The sequence below is a fragment of the Macaca nemestrina genome, chromosome 13 (assembly GCF_043159975.1).
Source record: "Macaca nemestrina isolate mMacNem1 chromosome 13, mMacNem.hap1, whole genome shotgun sequence".
Taxonomy (NCBI): Eukaryota; Metazoa; Chordata; class Mammalia; order Primates; family Cercopithecidae; genus Macaca; species Macaca nemestrina.
In genome coordinates this window covers 64,799,362-64,816,467 of record NC_092137.1, presented here as the reverse complement: position 1 = coordinate 64,816,467, position 17,106 = coordinate 64,799,362, and the positions used below count along the sequence as shown (strand labels likewise).

At 38.6% G+C, this 17,106-nt stretch overlaps 2 protein-coding genes across 5 annotated transcripts in view; one reads left to right on the top strand and one right to left on the bottom strand.

Annotated features, from left to right (window-relative positions):
* LOC105465146 (aftiphilin) overlaps positions 1-15,333 on the bottom strand; it is a 69,907-nt gene extending 54,574 nt beyond the window's left edge. For 3 of the 4 annotated variants that reach the window (XR_977328.2, XM_011713411.2, XM_011713412.2), the window contains exon 1: positions 14,567-14,704. The gene's annotated coding sequence lies outside the window, so the exon portion shown is untranslated. Of the gene's footprint in view, positions 1-14,566; positions 14,705-14,969 lie in introns of those variants that run through there. The other variant, XM_071076820.1, reaches the window with a different exon arrangement.
* LOC105465147 (WAS/WASL-interacting protein family member 1) lies at positions 11,330-16,160 on the top strand. The gene is made up of 3 exons (XM_011713413.3): positions 11,330-11,363; positions 14,027-14,893; positions 15,330-16,160. Exons 1-3 carry the CDS (start codon positions 11,330-11,332, stop codon positions 15,371-15,373), a joined length of 945 nt encoding a protein of 314 aa, XP_011711715.2. The 3' UTR covers positions 15,374-16,160.
* The last annotated feature ends 946 nt before the right edge of the window (positions 16,161-17,106 follow it).

The window sequence follows — 17,106 nt, the reverse complement described above, 5'->3', positions numbered from 1 at the left end:
TCACCCAGGCTGGAGTGCAGTGGCAAGATCTCAGCTCACTGCAAGCTCCACCTCCCAGGTTCATGTCATTCTTCTGCCTCAGCCTCCTGAGTAGCTGGGACTACAGGCGCCCATCACCACGCCTGGCTAATTTTTTCTATTTTTAGTAGAGATGGGGTTTCACCGTGTTAGCCAGGATGGTCTCGATCTCCTGACCTCATGATCTGCCCGCCTCGGCCTCCCAAAGTGCTGGGATTACAGGCGTGAGCCACTGCGCCTGGCCAACAGTGCTGCTTTCTACATCACAAACACCCACCATGAGAGCAACTCACCTCTTAGAGAAAGAAGCATCTACTAAAGGTTATAAAACTTCAACCAAATGCAGTTAGAATTCAATTATCTGAGCCAATAAGAAAGTAAGCAACAATGTCCAACATAATCTACAACTCACAAATTTGGCCTTAAAATATGATCTACGTAACAGCAGATTTACCGCACAAATTAAGTCTCTGCCAGGTGCTATTAATTTTACTTTAATTTGTTTTCTTACCACCCATCAATCAAGAGAAAAAGATGACCTGGAGGCAATGAAGTGACAGAAGGAAACAAAACAATTAACCAAACTTAAAGACAGTCATAAATGATCCACAGATAATAGCACACATGATATTCTTCAGGGAATTATTATAAAACAAACTTTGTATACCTGAAAAATCAAATATAAACACATTCCAAAATAGTGCTCAAGAGTGTATGCGTGTGGAGTGTATACAGGTAATGCCACAAATGGGTCTGCCGATACTAGTAACCCCACAAAAACTATGGAAGGAATTCCATGGTGAACAAATTCCTAGCTGGTTGACCTTTTTAAATGGTGTTTCTACTCGGTTTAAAGTTTTACTTTTTCCTGAGAGGTAGAAAGGCTAAAGGATAAAAGAAAAAAATATATAACATTTATTATTTGCAATGTACCAAATACATCTGGTTAGAAACAACTTGAGAATTGGCCTGTCATATAAAGCAGAATTTTTCACACATTTTTCCCGTGACTCACAGAAGAAATACATTTTACGTGATGACCCAACATACATTAAAAAAAAAAAATTTTGCCAAACAGCATTTACCCTTATTCTCTATGTACTCTGATTTTTAGTTCTATTTCATTTTTTCTTAAAAGCTGGTCATGACCCTCTAAACTGATTTTACAAACCAGAAATAGGTTTTAATACAAAGTATAAAAAAGTATTCTTTCCTTTTGATCCAATTCCTCTAAATCATTACTTCCAGCATATGAGAGGAGGGAACAGGGCTTCTTTTAAAACAAAGAATTCCTCCCTGATTCTGATGCTTACAAAAACAAAATGCATTCTTAAATTACATTATTTCAACGAACCAAGTATTTGATAAAATAAAAGTGTTCGTTTTCTCTTTACAGAATTTTACATAAAAGTAATAAATGAAAATTACTATTTTTCAAATTCATACTACCTTCAATCTAGGAAGCATGCTACTTTAAGGATAATATTTAAAAAAAATACAAACATAACATAAAACTTGAACACTTTGGCAAATTTTAACGATTTTCACTTTCAGAAAGCATTTAGCAATTGTTTAAGTTTGCAAACATTAACTTTTCTGGGGCAGCATCTACAATGTAAAAGTTCTCTAAAAGATACTATTGGTAGGAGTATATATTGGCTCACGCACCCTATTGCAGTTTAGTAGCATATCAAACATTTTAGTGAGTTCTTTTTAAAATTTTTAATTTTTTAAACTTTTATTTTACATTCAGGGGTACACGTGCAGGTCTGTTACACAGGTAAATTGTGTGTCATGGGGGTTTGGTGTATAAATTACTTAATCACCTAAGTAATAAGTATAGTACCCGACAGGTAGTTTTTCCATCCTCACCCTCTTCCCTCCTTCCACCTTCAAGTAGGCTCTGGTGTCTGTTATTTCCATTCTTTTGACTAAGCAATTTCATCTGCAAAGATGTATTCTACAGATGCATTCATGCAAATATACAAAGATATTTCCACAAAGTATTAATTCCAGTATTGTTTGTTCAATTTTTTTAAAAAGCAGCTGAAAACTTAATCTATGAATAAAGAAGTGGGTAAATAAAAAGTGCAGCCATTAAAAAAAAGAAATCTATATTACTAATAGGCGAAAGTGTCTAAAATACATTTTTAAGTGAAAAAGCATTTCTGAAAAGCATTCTTCTTTTTTTTTGAGACAGAGTCTCCTTCTTTTGCCCTGGCTGCAGTGCAGTGGTGCAATCATGGCTCACTGCAGCCTCTGCCTCCTGGGCTAAAGCAATCCTCCCACTTCAGCCACCCAAATAACTGGGACTATAGGTGTATACCACCATGCCCAGCTAATTTTTAAATTTTTTGTAAAGACAGTGTTTTGCCATGTTGCCCAGGCTGGTCTCAACCTCCTGAGCTCAAGCAATTCACTTACCTTGGACTCCCAAAGTGCTGGGATTACAGGTTTGAGCCACCACACCCTGCTGGCAATTCTCTTTTGATTCTCCTTTTATCCTATCCTTTCTCCGTCAATGAATCTGATTGCCCTGGCTTCTATTTTTTTTTTTTTTTTTAAAGCTGGAGTCTTGCTCTGCTCTATCGCCCAGGCTAGAGTGCAGTGGCACGATCACTGCAACCTCTGCCTCCTGGGTTCAGGCGATTCTCCCACCTCAACCTCCCAAGTAGTAGCTGGGATTACAGGCGTGTGCTACCACTCCCATCTAATTTTTGTATTTTTAGTAGAGATGGGTTTTCACCATGTTGGCCAGGCTGGTCTCAAACTCCTTGACCTCAGGTGATCCACCGACTTTGGCCTCCATAAGTGCTGGGATTACAGGCATAAGCCACCATGCCCAGCCACTTCCCCATATCTTATCACTGAGAAATCTCATCCCCCTTTTGTTTTTATCTGTTCATAATGCTCAAACCTTATCTATATGTCTGACCTCCTGATCTACCTACCCAAATGCCTTTTTAAAATCTCTCTACCTAGATGTCTCAGAGACATCCCATATTCCCCAGTTCCAAGACTGAATTCAACCTCTACTCAAAAGGTAAACAGAAACCACTTGTTCCTACACTATATTCTGAATTCTAAGTCTAGAAATCTGAGTGTTACCCCTGACTGCTCCCCCTCTACCACAAATTAAATCAATCAAGTTTCTACCTCTTTAACATCTCTTACTGTATTTGTTTTAACATCCCACAACCTACACCTTGTCAGGGCCTCATTATTTTTGGCCAGGATTACTGCAGTCTGCTTAAAACTCTGTATCTTAGCCAACGTGGCTAAGAGACTCCCTCTTTGTTCCAGCCAGACAAAATTACCTCTGGATCCTCCACTGGCACTGTTACCTCTAAGTTGTCACACATGTCATTTCTTCTAATGTATTGTTCTTATATGTCCAGAGAACCCACTGACTAAGCCTTCAAAATTCTATTCAAGCGTGAAGTTTTCTATGAAGTCTGGAGAAGCGAGATCACCTATACTTACTAAGTTACTATGTGACAGGTACTGTGCAAGGTACTTATTTGTAAACCAGTTTATTCATACATTCAGTTTAATCACAAAAACCCATTTTACAGAGGAAGAAACAAGTCACATAATCTGTTCACGGTCCCACAAAGAATAAGTAGGGAAAGTGGGACTCTAACATCAAAACCAGTGTTCTTTTCATTGTATCAAGTTTCTTGTCTGAATGAATCCTCCTTTATATCTACTTCCTATTACATTTAACAAAGCAAATCACATTTGTTTCCATGGTTTTTTCCCCTAATAGGTTTTCAACCTTAGCTTTGTATTAACTTTTTTCTCTAATAGAATGGGTAGACCCAAACATCTATATATTTTTCAAAGTTTCAAAGTTGATACTAAATGGGATAGCTAAGGTTGAGAACCTTTGTGTTAAGTTCCCAGAGTATAGGAATGCCATTGGACTTTATACCTCCAGGGATGACCTAAATGTTTTTAAACTGAACTGCTAAACTCATTGATATAGGTAAATCACTGCAACAGTACTTTTTCCTACAAAAATGTTTTCTCTTATGATTTGGTTGTATAAATATCTTAAAGTTGTGTTGTACACATTTATCTGAGACTAGCACTAAGAAACTTAACATCTTTAAGATTTCAAAAACGAGTTCACAATATTAAATCTTCAATACTCTTCTTAAAAATGAAACTTGAAAAATTTACTTAAAAGGATCAAAGTTTAAGCACTGTGACAATTTTTGAAACAATACATAAGTATTTGATACAGCTCTAGATATGGGAAATTCCACTTTGGAAATATTACTACTTTCTACTTAGCTAGAAAGCTTATGAAATCATTTGTTTATTCCTTTTTGAAGCTTCACTTATAATTAGTATATAATTTAAATGTTAAGGAATTCTCAGAAAAAAAAAAAAAACAAGCTTAAAGAATTAATCACAGTTTCACTTGCAGATGAACACAAAGAAATGCTTATGTGAACAGCAGCACCAACCAAAAACTTCCCTACTTCCAGAAACCAGGGTCACTGCTAATCTGATTAAAATCTGAACTTTTTATTTACATGTAACACTTGCCCTGTGCTTTGTGTAAACTTATGAAACCTAATGAGACAGAAAACTACCATCTGCTGGCCCAGAATCTGAAATATGGAAAAGAAGAAAGAAGTGATGAAGTGATGAATACTCAAATATTCTGTTTGGGCTTTAGGTGAGAGAAAATACAAATTTTTGATACCTGAATCTCTTAGCAATTTTTTTTAGGAATGAAGATATTATCAAAAATAGTAAAAAGTATAAAAAGCATTCAGTATAAAAATAGTTAAATTATCTCTTAATAAGTTCATTGCTTTTTATAAATAGCCACTAAAAACAAAAGCCTTAAGAAAATAAATCGATGCTTCAGATTTTGAGTGTCATTGTAGCAGAAGTATTTTAGCTGCAAATACTCCAGGTCAACATTTTTGCATCCACACAATAAACAAGATGAGAGATGAAAAACCACAGCGAAACTGAAAATACTACAAACCTTAAGCAATCACCAAGAAGAAAACACCAAAAAAACTCACTTGGGAGGGTGGCTAAGGCAGAAACACTATTTATTTCGACCATTTAAAAAACTGTGGCCTCACTAAAATGTATGCAAATATTAAAAATCCTACTCCTAGGAGTTTTGCTTTGAAACGTATCACATGTCACTTAAAATGATTTAAAGAATAACAAGTGGCAATTCATTCATCAGGAAGGATCACTTTTATTACCTAAATATAGAATTGTTCATTTTATATAACATAAAAATTGAATCTGTTAGCAATACAGAATTTTTACATTTATCAAGTTTATTGTTAGGTATTTTACCTTTTTCTGTTCATGTAAATGGTAGTCTTCACTTCCACCCTGTCTAACTGGCAAGCATTATTTACATAAACAAAAGTTCTTGGTGTTGACATAGTATACTATCACATCACTAGCAAATTGGGGTATACTGACTTTTCCTTTCCAAGTCTCATAACAATGGTGATAGGTAGGAATCTAATATTCACCCTTAATTAAGACACTGATTTCTGAGTCGAGGTGTATGTTTTTATTGTATTGTAGAATTATTCAGTAATTCTTATTTTAAGTTGCTTTGTTAAAAAATCACAAATGGGTTTTTAAATGCCTTTTCAATATTTTTGAAGATAATTATGTAAGTTTTCCTTAGATTTTTTTTTTTTTTGAAACAGGATCTCACTCACTCTGTTGCCCAGGCTGGAGTGTAGTGGTGTGATCTCAGTTCATTGCAACCTCGACCTCCTGAGCTCAAGTGATCCTTTCGTTTCAGATTCCCCAGTAGCTGGGACTACAGGTGCATGCCAACATATCCGGCTAATTTTTTATATTTTTTGTAGAGATGGGGTTTTGTCATGTTGCCCAGGCTGGTCTCAAACTCCGGAGCTCAAGGAATCCACCCACCTTGGCCTCTCAAAGTGCTGGGATTACAGGCATGAGCCACCACACCTGGCCTAGATCTATTAATACAGCAAAAACAGCAATACCTATTAATAATTGTCTTCAGCTTGTTTGATAGTTAGGAAGCCCAGTTTATTTTCTGCTGCAGGAAAAAGGTAAATGTTTCCAAAGAATCAAATAAGCATTATGTAAGATTATCTACTTAATTACACATATGTCAAACAGTACGTATTTAAACTTATTTGATCTTACTCCTTGCTTTCATTTTTACACAAAATAGGCTGCAAAATAAACCAATTTTCCCATAGGTATTAAACACACTCAAATTAGTAATATAAGTTTATCTAGGTTTCATCCTTACTCAATTTTCCCAAAACAATTTCATCTACCTAAGGCTTTTATTAATAATTACCATATTCTTGGACTCTCAGATTCATCTTTACAGCCTAGCCAAGCCAGCTCTCTGCTTAGACCTCTCCACTTGATTCCACAAAGATCTCAAACTGAGCTTAACAAGAACAGAGCTCAAGCTTTTCCCTGAAAGCTGGTTATGTTTCAGGGCTCTCTAACCCAGTTACCATACCAGAAACTTAAGATCCCCTTTGACAAAGCTCCTCATCCTTTAATATCTGTAACAAATGATTTCACCTCACAAATCCCTCAATTCTGGAATATCTACCTCTTTTCACCTCTGACTCCACTCTGGTCCAAAATGCCATTATCATCTAAACTAATCTCCCTAAGTAGTATTCGATCACGCCCAACCCAAGTAATCTTTTTGAAAGTCAAATCTGATCATGCCAATCCTCTTCTTGTGATAAAGATTTAAAAAAAAAAAAAAAAGTTAACAAAGACTTTAAACCATTCCTCTCTCTCCAGCCTTACTCCTCCTTTCCCCCATTTTCAATGCTCTAGGCTAGGCCTTCTTTCAGTTTTTGAAAGGTAGATAATTAACATTTCCTTGTGCCACAGGGTCTTTGCACTTACAGTCCCAGTGCCTAAGACATTCCCACACATCCTTCAATTTTTAGGTGAGAGATCAATTCCTCAGGTAAGTTTCCTAACACCCTTCCTCAAGTCCTCCTACACATATTTCTTTCAGAGCATAAGAACCATAGTAAGTTACAGTTTGTGATCAAACACTTGTAACTTGAAAAGTTACTGTGCAACCCATGTATACTACGGAAAATATATTGAGAGGTTTAAATGTAATATGTAATTAAGAAAAATCTATGTATTCCTTTCTATAAGAGTGAAGTTAATCTTATATTTTTTATCTAAATAAAAAGTGTAATTTCTAGAGCAGCGTGGCCAACTGACAATAAAGCCATATATGCAATTAAAAATCTTCTAGTAGCCACATTTAAAAAGAAACAGATGAAATTTTATTTAACCCAAAGTATCTACAATATTATTATTTTAACGTGAGCAATGTAAAAGAGTACTGATATATTTCACATTAGTTTTTAAAATCTGCTATTTTACACTGAAATCACATCTTAATTTGGACTAGTTTCACTTCAAGTGACACATTTGGCTCGTGGCTACGTATTAGACAAAACAGTTCTAGAAGACAGTACTGTATTTTTTTAATACTGAAATCACTTGCTAACAGAATAGGTTACCTTAAAAAGAGCATGGCATTAAGCAAGATTAACCTTATATTAAATAAAGGCATATCACAGGTTTAAATCATTCAAAAAATTTAAATTATGCAAACATTCCACACTGCTGAAAAGTTTAAATTCAAAATAAAAATTCCTGTAATTTAAAAACTGCATATTACTGATCATCTGAGGAAATGAGAGGGAGATGGGGACTCAACCACTGCTGGTAGGAGTGATTTTATTATAACCTCTTAAAAAGCAACAGGCTCTCCCTCTGACTTAATAACTCTACTTTTAAGACTTGATCCTATGGAAATAATCAACAATAAGGTCAAAGATTTATGTACAAACCTTTTCACCAAGATGCTCTTCTATGACGGTAAAATCTGGAAAAGCCACATTAGTGGGAAACAGCAGAGATAACTTGAAAATGGCATTCTACACAGTCATTAAAAAGCACGGTCTTCTCATTTTTTGTGTTTTTGTTTTGTTTTGAGACAGTCTCGCTCTGTCACCCAGACTGGAGTGCAGTGGTATGATCTAGGCTTACCGCAATCTTTACCTCCCGGGTTCAAGCAATTCTCCTGCCTCAGCCTCCCGAGTAGCTGGGAAGACAGGTGTCTGCCACCATGCCTGGCTAATTTTTGTATTTTTAGTAGAGACAGGGTTTCACCATGTTGGCCAGGCTGGTCTCAAACTCCTGACCTCAGGTGATCCTCCCACCTTGGCCTCCCAAAGTGCTGGGATTATAGGCGTTAGCCACCATGCCCGGCCAAAAAGCATGTTTTAAGGAAAATTTAGTAACAAGGAGAAATGCTCACAATTTAATAAGTAAAAAGTCAATGTAATATGATTCATATGCATATGTATGACACACTCACATATCCACAGTAAAAATAAAACAGGAAGAAAACCAAAATATTAACAGCTTTCTTTTTGTAGCATGATGACCAGTGATATTTTTCTTCTATTATCCCTCTTAACATGTATTTATTGAGTGTTACTTTGTGCCAGGCATTAAAACAGATGGGTTCCTGCCATCATGGACACACCCATTTTCTTTCTACTTTTTTCCCCACATTTTCCCAAATTTTCTATAATAAGCACATTATTTTTTCATAATTTTAATAACTGGAAAAACATAATATGAAGTAGATAAAGATCTGAGTAAATCAGTTGCAAGGGGACTTTTTTGGTGAACTGGGGAATAATCTGAATATGGCCTTGACTATTAGTTTAGATGACTAAACCAACTGACTTAAAACAAAAAGGTCTACAAAACACTATGTACAACAAGTCTTCATTTTGGTAAAAAGTACACATATATAAATACATTAAAATGTGTAGGAAACTATGCATTATTATATACACTGCAACAGTGAGGGATTTTTTGTTTTTTGTTTTTGTTTGTTTTGAGACGGAGTCTCACTCTGTTGCCCAGGCTGGGGTCCAATGGCATGATCTTGGCTCACCACAACCTCCACCTCTCAGGTTCAAGTGATTCTCCTGTCTCAGCCTCCTGAGTAGCTGGGATTACAGGTGCCCGCCACCATGCCCGGCTAATTTTTCTCTATTTTTAGTAGAGACCGGGTTTCACCATGTTGGCCAGGATGGTCTCCAACTCCAAACCTCAAGTGATATGCCCACCTAGGCCTCCCAACGTGCTGGGATTACAGGCATGAGCGACCTGACGTGCTTGAGGGATTTTTTTAAAAAGTATCTTTTTCCAGCCTGGGCAACATAGCAAGGCCCTGTCTCTACAAATAATAAAAATGATTAGCCAGGCATGGTGGTGTGTGCCCATGGTCCCAGCTACTTAGGAGGCTGAGGCAGGAGGACAGCCTGAGCCCAGGAAGTCTGGTCTGCAGTGAGCCATGATCACTTCACTGTACTTCAGCCTAGGTGACACAGTGAGACTCTGTCTCAAAAAAAAAAAAAAAAAAAAAAAAAAGCGATTTTTCTGCTTGTCTATTTTCTATGATGCTCCTGTATGCTTCTGCAATAAGACTACTTAAAAAAATTTAAATATGTATATGCCCACTATTTACTGAGCATCTATTACATACAAAACAGTGGTGGAACTGAGTAAAAGGAGTCTCAACCTTAAAGAAACTTACAACTAATTAAGGAGAATAACACAAGAGAACAGCAAAAATAATGCATATGTTTTTTGCAGAATATAAATATCACTGCAGTAAAATGTGGCTACCAAGATTCTAAGAAAAATATCACACTTGATTGGGAAGAGAAGGAAGGGTAAAAGAAAACAAAACAAAAAAAAAACCACACACACACAAAAACACAAAAAACAAACTTCATAAGGAGAAAATTTGAAATAGGAAGGATTTAATTGACAGAGGAAATGGTAGTCACTAAAGATAAAGCATGGGGCCCCTGTCAAGGAACAGTAAGACACATAATAAAATATGGTTAGAACACAGGATCTATGAAGGGCACAAGGAGTAAGCTAGAAACATAGGTGGCGAGGGCCTTGAATTTTCAGAAGGGAGTGCCTCTGTAAGCTGAGTTTAAAAATGAGGGAATTATTGCAGGTTCCAATTCAAGAAACTGTCCTACCACTTCCCATCTCTACTGCTACCATCTTGGTTCATGCCACTACCATCTCTTCTTAACTATATCAACACAATTATCTCCTGACTCTGCTTCTATTCTTACATTCCACTCCTATAGTCTATTTTCTATATAGCAGCTAGACAGATCCTTTTACAACATAAATTATCTTACACCTTTATTCAAAAATCCTGCAATGACTTACTATCCCCCATAGTAAAAAGCCTAAGTCATTAGAATTTCTGTAAGGACCCTAAAACACTGCCCCTCTTACCCTCTAACTCTGATCATAATTCGTACTACTCTTCTACTTGTTCACCCTATTCTATTCACCCTGGACTTCTCTGCCACAATTCCTTGACTATTCCAGGCATACTTCCGTCTCTACCACTCTTCTTATTTGCTTCCCCTTCTTCGGGTTTAAGCCTTCTCTGACTCCACCCTATATAAAACAGCAAGCCCCACCAACCTCCCTTACTACTGGTTCAAAGCAAAAAACTCACCACTCCCTATCCCCCAAAACTGATTCCATTTTTCTGATGATACTTAACATCATCTGCCATTTTATTGCTATTTGCTTATTTGTCCCAAATACGTACACAAACGTGTGAGTACATACATATATACACAAAGAAACTGAAGCTGTAGGCAGGCAGATTTTTTTTCTTGTTTGTCCATTTCAGTATCCCCAGCAGCTACAACAGGGCCTGACAAATAGCAGGTGCTCAATAGACACTTGTTTTATGAATGAAAGGAAGAAGATAACATGCATGGTGTCAGCAGATATTTAATCGAAATGGTTTATGGCATACTGTAAATATTTACATAAATAGAACCTACAGTAAATTACCATGTACTGTGTAATTTTCCTACAGGAATTATTCACTAATACAGTGCCTGTAAATTAACCTTTAATTAATTAGCAATCTATCTTTGCAAGGCTTATCTTGAAGTTAGCTATTTGGAACAAGGGTGACAGTGACTGACAACCACAGGATGGAGTCTTAAATCATTATTTCCCTCCTCTTTTCAATTCTCCCAAATCAATAAGCAGTGATTTCCCCACCTTCTTTCTTCCTCCTCATTTAGTTCTGACCTTTCTCTTTTTCTTGGGAATAGTTCTAATCCACAGACCTATGAGCCCCTATGCTAGGAGGGTAAGGCCAGAAATAGAAACTAGGAGTGTGATAAAGGACTGTTAAATGGTTGCCAGCAATAGAGAAGAGCCCAGGCAAGGTAAGTTAACGCAGAGGAATCTGGAGAGGCCAACAATCCTTAATTAAAAAAAATTTTTTTTTTTTTTTAAACTTAGAAGCTCCTTGTATTTTAAAAGAAAGTCAACAAAAAATAATACTAACTCCTTCCGGGTCCTCTTTCAGCATATACAATGCAGAAAGAAGAGTGATACTTGATACATGTTTTAAAGTTAAATACCTAAACTTTTAATGTCTTTTTTTTTTTTTTTTTTTTTTAGATGGTGTTTTGGTCTTGTTGTTGCCCAGGCTGGAGTGCACTGGCGTGATCTCAGCTCACCGCAACCTCTGCCTCCCGGGTTCAAGCGTTTCTCCTGCCTCGGTCTCCCGAATAGTTGGGATTACAGGCATCTGCCACCACACCCAGCTAATTTTGTATTTTTAGTAGAGAAGGGTTTTCTCCATGCTGGTCAGGCTGGTCTTGAACTCCCGACCTCAGGTGATCTGCCCACCTCAGCCTCCCAAAGTGCTGGGATTACAGGTGTGAGCCACCGCGCCCGGCCTTTAAACTTTTAATTTCATTGTGAAGAATTTCATGCATATACAAACCTTAGGGGCAAAAAGGCCGTAAGGAATGATCAAGTAACCATCACCCAGGTGTGTTAAATCTTAATCTCTTACGAAGCCAACTTCAGATTTTTTTAAGGATGTAAAGATATGTTTGTAAACTCATGGGCCCCTCCTAGATCCTTCATGCCTCTCAAGTTCTCCAGAGGTCACCTTTATTTTGCTTGGTGTTTATCATTCCCATGCACGTTGTTATACTTTTGCTACACACTGCACAAATCACAGACAATATAGTTTTGCATGAGACTATATAAATGGTCTATCAAATGGCTGTGTCACTTACCAGCTGTTTGACCTAAGGCAAGTTACTTAACAGCTCTGTGCCTCAGTTTCCTCTCTGAAAAATGAGGGATAATACTACTTACTACCTTACAGGTTGTGTGGATTAAGTGAGTTAGTACACTGTATATAAAGCATTTAGAAAAGTATCTTGCTCACAGGAAGCAATATGTATGAGCAACATATATATTGCTCATATATGTTAGTAATTATCATATAAAGCTGCAAAAGGACTTGACTATACCTGATATATACACAAACTGATAGAGAAAATGACTACCAAAATGAGATACGTAAAATCCATATAATGCCAGATTTTCAAAATAGTGTGAAAACTAAAATTACTTATAAAGTTCCGGCCAGAAAGGTTCACTATTCTACTTAAAGAGGAATTGAAAGTGCTAAGAATAAGGGAAAAACCTTTATTTTTAAACCTACAAAGTGTAGGTAACATTAAATTAGAATATAAACATTTTATTTAAATACTTTATGATGATTTAAAAATACCTAAATACTTAGCGGCCTCCTTTTATGAGATTTGGGGGAAGGATTGGGAGAGAAGGGGCAATCCCTTAATGAGATGCTATTCAAAGACTTTGCCTGCTAAGGAAAGCACTTTAGATTTCACACAAAATAAAACATTATTTGGTACTCAAATTTCATTACATTTCTGAATTAGTTTTTCAAAAACTGTAAGCAGAACAAATGAAAATGTAAAATGATGTTTTATAATGGGATTCACCCAGATTATACAATTTTCATAAAGAAAACTGGATTCTGCAAGACGTATCAATGCTATTATCCTCGTTGTGATATAGGATTATTTTTTTAGTCTCTAGGTCAAAAGATCAGCAAACATTAAAACTTAAGTGCCCTACATATTATGTGAAATGTAGTGGTTTTTTTCCAGAGGTTTTTGAAGATTTAGAAATATGTATGTACTTTGAAGATCAACTAATGTATCTAATTTGATATACGGAGGAACAACTAGATCTAATGAATATCTCCTAGGTGCCATTTGCTGGGCTACATATTTTACACAAGATCTGTCTTTTAATCCATCTGAAATATCTTTATGAACAAAATTTAGGAGACTACTACAGATACTTTGTTTAAACAAATACACCTCTGCAAAGCGTTAAAAATGACTACTAAAAAAGCCAACATTTAAACTGGCAAAGCATATAAAATGTACGTGACTGTGCTAATTATATTAACATAATAATGTTGAAACATTTGTTGTCCCTAGAGTTTAGCATACATTTTAATGTCTAAGAGGTTAACTGAAAGCAACAATTAAGTGTAACATCAAAGATAAACTCTGTGTCTCCCCTCCACCAAAGAAAATCCTCGGAATACGAGGTGGAAGGAAGACTTACACCATAGGAAAAGTTGAAAACCAAAGTTCTACTTTACTTATCCTAAAGTGAGAACTTTGAAACGGAACCATTACTTCTGTTTCATCCCCCCGCCCAATAAAAAAATTTACATGTATGAGTCAGTTCTTCCCTCGGCCCCAACAGAAAAGACTCAGTATAACCAAGCTATAACTTGCACAAAGCAACAAAGAAAAAAAACCTTGCTATCCCCACTACTTTCTTAATAGAGCAAGGACCCTACCACCGCTCACCCCATACTCTGCCTCTGCCCCAAGCAAGACGCAGCACCTGCCAAACCAGGCGCTTAAAGAATAATGGCTCAACTTTTCAAACGCAATCTGGGGAGAAGACGCAGATAATTTCTTGAAGAGTGCAAGAAGACAGCAGAAAAGGTACTCTCTCTCAGGAAGGGATGAGTGAGCTTTGGGGCTGTTCCCTCTGCCTGTTGGAGGATTCCAAATTCGCTTGCTTCAGAGACCCTTGGAAGCAGCACTCAGGTCGCGGCCAGCCTCGGGCCTCGGTGAAGGAGGCAGTGTTTACACCTGTCACGAGGGAGGGGGAGGGAGAGCAAGGAAGCCCGAGCAAAGCCCCAAACTTCTGAACAGCTCCCGGGAGAACGCAGCCAGAGCGGAGCTTTGGGCAGGTGGAAGCAAAGGGGCAGGGAGAGCCGGCGGTGGCCGGGGAGGGAAGGACTCCCACTTCCCCGGCCGGTGCTCGGGATGGCGAGGAGGGGGCCGTGCGCTTCGGGCGCCACCAGCGGCGTTCCCGCACTCGCCGCAGAAGAGAGCAGAGCCCAAGCCGGGAGCCCGCAGGCCCGCAGAGCCGGCTCCGTCCTCGCAGCCCCCGGTTCCGCGGCGGGCAGATGCTCCCGGCCCGGGTGAGGGTCCGGCTGCTGGGCCGGGCCCGGTCCCCACACCCTCTTTCCCCGGCGCAGCTAGGGGAGCGGAGCGGCGGCGCTTACCTGGCTCCTTCGGGGCGGCCGCGATGGGCATGGCTCAGGGGCCCGGGGAGGAACTGGCTCCCCGGGGAAGGACCGTCTATTCCGACGCGGAACTGGTGAAAGCGGAAGGCCGGCTGCTCACAGCCCTGTCAGCGCAGCAGCCCCATGGACGCCCACCCGGAGTTTCACCGCTGCCGCGGGACCCCCATCCCACTACCCTCCGCCCTCTTCCGCCGCCGCCGCCTCCACCTCCTCCGCGGAGACCCCCCGCCCACTCCACACACTCTCCCATCATGCAGCGGGGGAACCGCTGCCGCCGACACGTCACTTCCGGGCGCAGGTGGCTAGGTCGGGACCGGGCGCTGGTGGGTGCTGTGGGGTGGGGGAGGACACTCCAGGGGAATTGGTGTCACAGAACGCTTACCCCTGCGCAGGCGCTGTCGTACAGAACGCCGGCAGCCATTTTGGGTGCGGGCAAGCTGCCCTTTCCTTTTACTTCTTTGCGAGTCATAGAGCTGTAGGGGGATAGACGTCTTCCCGCACTCAGGCGCCCGTTGAGGCTGCGCTCTCGGCGAGGGACAGGTGCTCCTCTCAGCTGGTTAACGTTCATCTCAGGACCGGGTTAAGTCTCTTGCTCTCCAAATAAAATTGTAAAGGTTTGGAAATATAGAACCCGTTTTACGAAAAACCTGCTAGAGAGCATTCGTCAGCTTGCCCTTTTCGCCCCGAAAAACGACTTTTTCACTCACAGCCTGTCTCTTCCTCTTTAAATTTATGCCCACAGAGGAAGAAGCTGGGTATTTAACAAATAACAAGAGATTGCGATAAATAGAATTTAAGGTGGGAACGCAGCCGCCAAACTGACAAATCGTCTTCGAGACCAAGAAAAAAATAGTAGTCCGGAATTTGGCTAACGGATGGAGACGGTGGTCGTTTTTCATAGATCCTTCCGGAGAATATCCAGTGAAGCTAAAGAGATCACCATAAACTTCTGCATTCAAACGCATTTCTGGAACAGAGGTCGTAACAGATTTTGTTTCCATCATCAGTCCTGAGCAGTTGATTATTTGCGTTTTTATTACCTTTCCTCCTTTACCATGAATATCTGTTAGAACACCGGCCAGTGTAACCATCAGACTACAGGCTACAGGATTATTATTACTGTCTCGGATGATGAGCCCGGGGTCCTACAAATCATGAGCCCCGCCGGTTCCTCATTCTGCCCATGTTTGCCAAACGTCTGCATCGTAATTTGAATAATTTAAAATAGTTCCGAAACATCAAAGCTCAGCAGTTACGCAAAGAAACAAGAATGGAAAACACCCCCTCAGGCACAGAGAAGTGTCCACCCCTTTGGGTGGAGGAATTATACAAATCAGGAGAAAGATAAGGACAATAGCAGTTCATCACGATTTATCCCGCCTCTGCAACCTTCTAGACAAATTAACTCGGAGCGCTCCAATAGACCCGCATTTGTCTCTTTACTACTCAATCGCTGTAAGATGTACGGAGACTGCATCCCTTTAAATGGGAGTATCAATTGCTTTGTGGTGATGCTGGATTTTGTGTTATTGCTCAGTCACTAAAGTAAGAAAAATCTATATGGCTTGTCAAATTTATGCCTATTGTATTTCGCCCCCTGCTGGTTTAGCTCGTGTGCAAGCTTGAATTTGTGGGTAGAAACTAGAAATTGATTTTAAACGAACACATGCTTTTCATTTTATAGCTCTACTAAACAGAAATATCAAAATAAGAACATATGACTAGACCTTAAAGCAGACCCTACACTAAGAACATGTTTAAATGAATTTAAACTGCACTCCAGCCTGGGCGACAGAGTGAAACCCTGTCTCAAAAAATAATTAAATTGCACACCCCCCCATCAGCTTACAATTTTGTAATAGGGAAACTGAGTACCTATTTGGCCAACTAACTTGTAATTGGTAATCTTACATGCAATTCTGAAGACAGTGCTATAATACTTACGAAATTTTATTACAAAAGGAAAGTATTTGAGTATTTTTAAGATGATAAATCTGGGAAATATAAAGTCCATTTCATTTGGAGTCAATTATAGTATTGTTTTTACTTACCTTTTAAAAATTATGGCCATAACTGCATTATCTAAGATTTGGCATCAAGAAAAGAAGAAGAAGAAAAAATTGCCAGTTAACATTTGTTGTATTTACTTCTAGTTTTTTTCCTGTGCATACTTTTTACAAACTTGTAATCATAATTTAAGTAGATTTTGTGTCCCTTTTTTCACCTAATGTTGTGTTGTAGCATTTCCTCCCATCGTTTAATATAAAACTTTAATTTTAATTGGCTGCTTAGTAGTCAATGGAATGGCCACTATATGGATATTTTTCACTATTATAAAATAATACTTAGATGAACATTTTGTGTGTGTGGCTTTGTTCAATTTTAGGATTTTTTTTTCTCAGTATAAAAGTTAATAAGCCAAAAGGCTATGAATGTTTTGTTGGTAATTTATCATCTCATATTATTTTCCAAGAGACTGCTAATTTAGAATGCCACCAGCAATATAGGAGTGTACTAAT

Excerpts from the sequence above, each read along its gene's own strand:
- LOC105465147 (XM_011713413.3), top strand. The coding sequence starts at position 11,330 with ATGGTTGCCAGCAATAGAGAAGAGCCCAGGCAAG. Across the intron at positions 11,364-14,026 it reads TAGAGAAGAGCCCAGGCAAG|CTTTGGGGCTGTTCCCTCTG; the intron begins GTAAGTTAACGC and ends GGGATGAGTGAG. Across the intron at positions 14,894-15,329 it reads TTCCGGGCGCAGGTGGCTAG|AGGAAGAAGCTGGGTATTTA; the intron begins GTCGGGACCGGG and ends TTATGCCCACAG.